The sequence below is a fragment of the Pterocles gutturalis genome, unplaced genomic scaffold, assembly GCF_000699245.1.
Source record: "Pterocles gutturalis isolate BGI_N339 unplaced genomic scaffold, ASM69924v1 Scaffold53841, whole genome shotgun sequence".
In the NCBI taxonomy this organism is placed as follows: domain Eukaryota; kingdom Metazoa; phylum Chordata; class Aves; order Pterocliformes; family Pteroclidae; genus Pterocles; species Pterocles gutturalis.
This window is the reverse complement of record NW_010105025.1, coordinates 2,954-10,006: the sequence shown is the minus strand read 5'-3', so window position 1 is coordinate 10,006 and position 7,053 is coordinate 2,954. Positions and strand designations below refer to the sequence as shown.

Below are 7,053 nucleotides of genomic sequence, written 5' to 3'. Positions count from 1 at the left end.
TTAATTTAAGTGAACCAACCAAGCACCCTTCGATTGGAAATACTTGGAGAAGTGAAATAATTAAAAAAAAAGATGATGGGTGGAGATATAATGAAGTTAAATGTAGGAAGTGGTCACAGTTTTGAATCATATTTCTGTTTGAAGTGCCATTTTCCAGAACCAGTATCCGGACATCAAACAACTCTTCAGTGTCTCCAAGGCAAGAACCTGAAGTGATTTACTTTGCTATTAAATCCCAGCTTGTGTATTTTACCCAGGAGGTGCCACTGTCTGTAGTATTTTGCTGTCCTCTCCCCTCCCTTGCCCTGTGTCAACAAGAGCCGGCTTGTTTGTGTGCAGGGCCAGCACGCTTCCCAAAGGTGATTAATATCCTCATGTCACCAGTATCTCATACTAAATTTGCTTTTAATTTCTCGGCAAATTAGAACTTATTTCAAGATAGCCTGGTATCTGAATGTGAACATTCAATCCTTATAAAACGGCAGATCGGTTTGAGCAACTCACCAGTGACTCCCTTGTCCAGTTCCAAAAGGCTCATTTTATTCCGGAAAACTAATGAAAGCGAGATCCAAACTGGAACACCTCATTATTGGGGGTCCAAAGTCTCCAGAGATGGAGGACAGCAAACTGCTTTTCCTGCTATTTACTGAATTACTGACTTGTCTACTTGCTTCAGTCTCTCCGAGGCACAGCAAGAGATGCAGTAAAGTTTGCCATCAATGTTGGGTACCGCCACTTTGATTGTGCCTACCTGTACCAGAACGAGAGTGAGATTGGGGATGTGCTACGAGAAAAAAAATTGAAGAGGGGGTTGTGAGGCAAGAAGACCTCTTTATTGTCAGTAAGGTATGTCCTTGGATAACTTGTCTCACATGAGGCCAGCTCTCAGGAGGAGAGACAAGGTCCCAACCTGCAAAGTGCCAGGGGATGAAGCTGGTCTGGGAATTAACTCCTCTCTGACAGGGGAAAGTGTTTTGCGGATAGAGGGAAGGAAGAGGTCAACTCTCGGGGAAAAAAAGAAAAAAAAGGCTTGAGTTAAGAGGGATTTTTTTGTAGTCCATATCCATTGTCAGCCACGGAGACAGGAACTGAGGCCCTGCTCTCAATTGCCCCTGAGATAGGAAGCAGGGCTATTGTATTCGTGGTCACTCCTGCTGTGCTGCCGGCCTCAGCCTGTTAACTCCCGTATGTTATGGTTTGTTTTGTTTTTTCCCCCAACAACAATGGTAGGAAAAATAAAGTAACTTCTATCTGCTGGAAGCTGGCGGGTCGATTTTCACCAGTTTTGCTTTTTTCCTTCGTTTTGTTTAATTGTTGTACGAATTGTTGGAATTTTAGAGTATCTCATTCTCATTTTACTTAACTGACAGTACCACAAATAAAAAAAGGTGCATAGAAGTGGCACTTCCTCAAGACAAGAAGATGTGCCGTATCGTGCGCTGCCTCTGTGCCTGGGCCATGTGTTTCCCTGCCAGCGATGCTCTGTGGTTGTGAGCCTAGGAGAGCAGCTCCCAGGCTTTGCGTTACCCCACAGCTGTGGCCCACCTTCCTTGAGAGATCCCTTCTGAAAAAAGCGTGCCAGAAAACACTTGCTGCCCTTCAACTGGATTATTTGGATCTGTACCTGATGCACTGGCCCATGGGATTCAAGGTACTGACACTTTAACCCCAGGGAGACATCTGTCAGAGCTCTGCCACTTTTTTGCTTTGGGAGCAGACATGCCCTTAGTCCTCTCTAATGAGGAGTGTTTAAGGACATAATGACAAACCCCTGCACAGAGTGCCCAGGAGGAAAGGTAAGGTCAGGGCTGCCTAAGCTAGGTTTTGTAGCACAAAAATAATTTTATTTTACCCTGAAGAGCATTTCCATGTCATGGATCAAATTACCATCCAAATCACATTCCTCTTAAAGCCTGGGATTTGGCTGTCATTTGCTTATCCAGGATTAAACAGTTGTGAATGACTTAGTTCCTATTTTTCTCTTCTCTCTCTACCCAACAGTAAAATAAATCCTCATTTCCCCACCATGTCACATCCCTGGCCTTCCCCCAGCCTGAGGGAGGCACACAAAAGTGTCTACCCTTCCTCTGCCTGCATGACAGATTCTCAAGAGGCAGATTTTCTTGAAGATTACTCTGTTCATACAGATTACTGGTTTTGGCCACCTCTCTCCCCAACACAAACGTAAGACAGGATATCCAGTGTGTCTTCAGCTCCATTCGCTTGTAGAATTTCTAAGTTATTGCTTTAAATACTTGTGAATGAGCCTAACTTAAACTCACTTTTCTTTTGTGATGATAGGCAGAAGAGGAGCTATTTCCTGCAGATGGAAATGGCATGATCATTCCCAGCGATACAGATTTTTTGGATACATGGGATGTATGTTCATAGACTGGCTGAAGTATTCTTGCTAGTCTGAAATAACAGCCTGACAACTTTAAGGTTTCCACTTTGGTAATCATTCTGAGAGAATTTCCAATGTGAAGTATTCCAGATTGCTGATTTGTCTGTGCCCTTGGGCTCCTTCGTGTGTTACTTTGCCCAAATTGAGGTATTTTCATGTCTACTGCTTACTAAACTGTCTGAGTGGGCATAGCAAGAGGAAACCTTTGACTGTGTCTGTACCCTGCAGCAGCTTGCGCTGACACACGCTTTTGCTGCAGTCCCCACACCTCTCTCTGTGCATTTATTGGTGGCTTTAGCTGTAGCCATGCTCATCCCTAGTTGGACCAGAGCTGTTCAGACCACAGCAAAGCCAACATGCCCATGCCAATGTACCCAGAGCTTTCAAATCTCCCCCCTCTAGAAACTACTGGACCTTGCCCAAAGTCCTTCGCTAAAGCTGTGTGTGCAACACAAACAGGCATGAGCACAGGCTGCGTGGGAGACACGACTTGGGCGCAAGTTCAAATTTCTGCTTGGCTGATGGTTTGGGCTTCCTTTCCCCTCCACTCCCACCGTGTGCTCGGCACGACCAGGTCAAAAGACAACAAGAGGCTCACCAGAGTCAGGAGGATTTGCTGATGCTTTTTTCTTTCTGTCAGATGAATAAGGCACATTTTTGCTGCTCATCTGAAGGAAAAAATCGGACATTCCAGGCTGCTGCTTATGACAGCAACTTCAAATAAAAATTATTTCTGCTGGGGGTGCCAATCTAATTAAGGCTGTCTAGCTGTTTTATTGTTTCCTTGTGTGAAGGAAAATTGGTGGCGGTAGGGGAGCACAGCACTGCTTATACTATATTGCCACCGCTAAATGGTACATCTCCCTTGGGAAATTAATCAGCATTATGATCAGCTATCCTGCTCTAGCTCTCCCAGAACAGCTCCTCGTTGAGCTGCTCTGTTCCAAATGACAAGCTTTTTATTATGGGATAATTATTTTATTAGCTGAGGAATTATCCTAAAAAACCCTCTTATTTATGAGCAGAAGGCCTGCCTGGGGATAACATTTCAAAGTAGTTGTTCTCTACTGAAATAATAATAATGTCATAATTGTTAATCTTGAATAATGCTGCTATTTATTTGTATGATGATACATGACGTAAGAGCCTGAGTCTTTGACCAGTGTCCCACCATTCAATGTACTGTACTAACGCCACGTGAGAAGAGGACCTCAGCCATCATGATTTTTACCGTTGAAGTCTTAGAGCAGGCATTTCTTCCACATAAAACAAAAAATTTAATTCAATAGCAAGTCTGATTCTGTAGTGTTTCTAGGCTATGGAAGAGTTGGTGGATGTGGGAATGGTGATGGCCATTGGAGTCTCCAACTTCAATTGCAAAGATAGATCGGCTCCTGAGCAAACCCAGGCTTAAGACACAAACCAGCAAATAATCAGGTAAATTGTTCTCAAACTCATCAGTACTGATGGCACACCCATCTGGGGTGTTGCATTTGATGAAACATCTCTGGCAGCAAAATACCTTTTATGTTAAGGCTATGCTTTTTCATATGTGTGGGAATACACGTGTATTTGGATAAATCATAAAGTAAAGAAGGATGCAGGATGTTCTGTGCCCATCCTTTCACAGGAAGCTGCAGTCACACAAGCCTGTGGCACTCCTGGGTTGAAAGTGTAACCTTCATCTTTTTTCTGACCACAGCACAGAACTTGTGCAGGCTGAGAGCTGAGCTCTTCAAACAGAGAACGCGACAGGGCTTACCCTTCTCCTTTCCTGCAGGCCCGAAGGAAAAAGAGGCAGTGTGAACAGCTAGGAGCAGAGCCAGGCTGCATGGCTGGGGTGAATAGGTAGGGCTGGATGACGTGAGAGTTGGGTGCTTCAGCTGGATGTGCACAACTGGACCTTGGTCCACATCGATATGGGGACTGTGATAGGTCATGAAAAATGAGGCAGGCAGTTGGGAAGAGAAACTAATGGATGAAGATTGGGCCTTGTGGGAGGCAGGGTTGGGAAGAAGGGGAAACAATCTGAAACACCGGCTGACTACCTTAAAAACCCCATAGCTGCAAAACCAACAATCTTTTCAAAGCTGATGTGGGGCTTGGTAGGTCACCATAGTGATGCTAAACCTTGAAGTACATTCTGCTTCTGAAGAAACCTAATATTTTTTTTTTGTAGATTGAGAGCCACCCCTGTCTTCTTCAGGAAGAGTTAAGTTTTGCCAAACCAAAGGGATCTCTGTCACTGCATATTATCCCCATGGAGCACCCAACTGGCCATGGTAAGCAGGCTTTGTGAGACTTCTTAGATACAGATTGGAGCCAATACAATAAAACAATCTCAGAATGTGGATAAACCCTCACAGAGTAAAACTCATGTAATCAGAAAAATATTTACTAATTCATTAAAACTTACACACACAGAGAAACCTCTCCCACACTTACTGTGATATTCAGTCCACTAATTCATACCTGTGCTGTTACTGGAGTTTCATATTTAGGAGAAAAAGGGTCAACTGGTTGGTGAAAATAGTGAAGATAACTCTTAATTGAGCTTGAGTAAGCTTATTAAACATGTAAGAGAACTTCAGAACTAAAAAAAACCCACCAAAACCGAAGCAGCACATACTTATGAAAACAGCAACTTTGCAGTCCTGCTGGTACAAATGGGTTAGGTTTTTAAATGGATGACTTGAAGAATTTTTGCTTTTACTCCAGTTTTCATAGCTTTCTCCATCCTGGGACAGAGAATTTACCAGAGCAGCTGTACTTGTGAAGGACATGACAGCTGCCCATTCTCAAGATGAAATTTTCAGAATCTGGACCAAAGAAATTCCCAGCCTGATCCCAGGCTGGACTGAAATGTGTTAGTGACCTGTTATACTGGAAACTACAGGCCTCTTCTCATGTGCCAACCTGCGATAAAAGGCAGAAATAATGAAGGCAGGAACGGGAGCAACAAGAAGATGGTGAATTAAAGTGTGCAAGATGATGCTTTCTCATAATTTAAATAATATTCTTACACTACAGTGCTTGAGGGAGAAGACAGTGGGCCTTTCAAGGGCTGAAGTCTGATTTTTATTTTCACAGGTCCAAGCCTGAAGATATTTCCCTTTTTGATGATCCCCAAATTAAGGAAATTGCTCTCAAGTACAACAAAACCCCAGCTCAGGTTAACACTGGTCACAGATTTACCCTGGTGATGTATTTTTTCCCACTTGTGCTAAAGTAACTATTTACAGAGGTATTATGGAGAGCTGAGTTCCAGCTGTGTCTCATACACATTGTAATGCTTTAAAAAATATTACCACTAACACTAGTTTTAATGTCAGACAGAAGATTACCAATGGCTTTGGGCTTTAATTAGCACCCTGGTCACTTCCATACACAGCATCCCTGGCCAATCCTGAACTCTTGTTCAATGCACTCCCATGCTGCCATCTCAATTTCAGAGGCAGATAAGGATTAAATAAGCTCATGTAATAATTACCAAGGGTCTACTATAGTGCTTTTCCTATGTAAGCCATCTCTGATTATCTGTAGAGCTGTTCTGTGTAACCACACATGCACATAATGGTTTTCAGTTTTCAGAAGAGAGGCAGAACTTCTCAGCTGTAATTCCCTATCTGTTCCTGCAGGTGCTTCTCCATCTCCAAATTCAACAAAACGTAATTCCCAAATCTGTCACTCCACACTGCATTGAGGAAAATTTTAAGGTAAGAGGATAACTTACAAAATGTTAATGGTGTTACACTTTCCACAGAAAAATACACTCTTCCAGTAGAACAAAGTACTTCATACTTGGAACTGGCAAAACTTTTTGTCTGTCAGACAGGTTACTTCTTTATGAATCCAAACAGTTACTTTCAAAGTAAAGAGCCATGTCTCCTTCATTAGAAGTCATGAAGTAAGAGAGACTAACTTTTTTACCTTGTGATATAAATATGATGCAATTAGACCCCACCAGCACTGTAATTTTATGACATTTATTCACTTTTCACCACAAATATGAATCCATTGCACACTTCCTAGCGCTTCAACAAATACAATGCTTTTCTACTTACATTTTTGGTATTGTTTCTGCAAATGAACTTACGCTTGTCTTTTTGCAAACTGAAGTAAGCCAGCTCTTTGGGACCTTTATTCAGGTGTTTGAATTGTTAAAAGAGGAGATGGAAACTTTGCTTATTTTCAAGACATGGTATCATATCTGTGCATTAAGTGAATGAGTACCTCCTGCTCCTCCTCCATGTTTTGGAGGTTGGATTATCACTGGATATCCTCTTGACAGACTGTACTTGATAGACACACATAAAAAGAGAGGGAAATTTAACCAATACCTGGTCACATCCATATCTGCTGGAATCCAGCACTAGGGTTTATTAGAGCACTGCCCATCTTGTACAGGTTGTTATCACAGGAATTTTTACAGGTATGTTGTGTGCTAAGATATCTTGTAACGGATGCATACCAAACTGCTGTCTGAAAAATCAAAATTGTCTGGAAACTCCAAAATAAATAGGGGGCTTTTTTTTTTTTTCCTGTTTTTTTTTTTTTGTCTCCTTTGTAGAAGAGACAGTCAGTGTAAATAAACTCAATTTTAAGGATGAGATAAGGTTTTTTTTGAAGTGAAAAGCTGTGCCTGTATA

At 42.2% G+C, this 7,053-nt stretch overlaps 1 protein-coding gene across 1 annotated transcript; it reads left to right on the top strand.

The window, feature by feature from the left end:
- Window positions 1-676: 676 nt before the first annotated feature.
- Window positions 677-6,633, top strand: LOC104460911 (aldose reductase-like; the record flags this gene model as incomplete). Its single annotated transcript, XM_010087221.1, is given in 12 exon segments — window positions 677-781; window positions 784-846; window positions 1,535-1,651; window positions 2,302-2,379; window positions 3,720-3,778; window positions 3,780-3,807; window positions 3,809-3,841; window positions 4,584-4,617; window positions 4,620-4,686; window positions 5,495-5,576; window positions 6,043-6,120; window positions 6,553-6,633. Coding segments are annotated over 12 exon segments (825 nt in total), but the record flags the coding sequence as incomplete, so codon positions are not given.
- Between the last annotated feature and the right edge of the window lie 420 nt (window positions 6,634-7,053).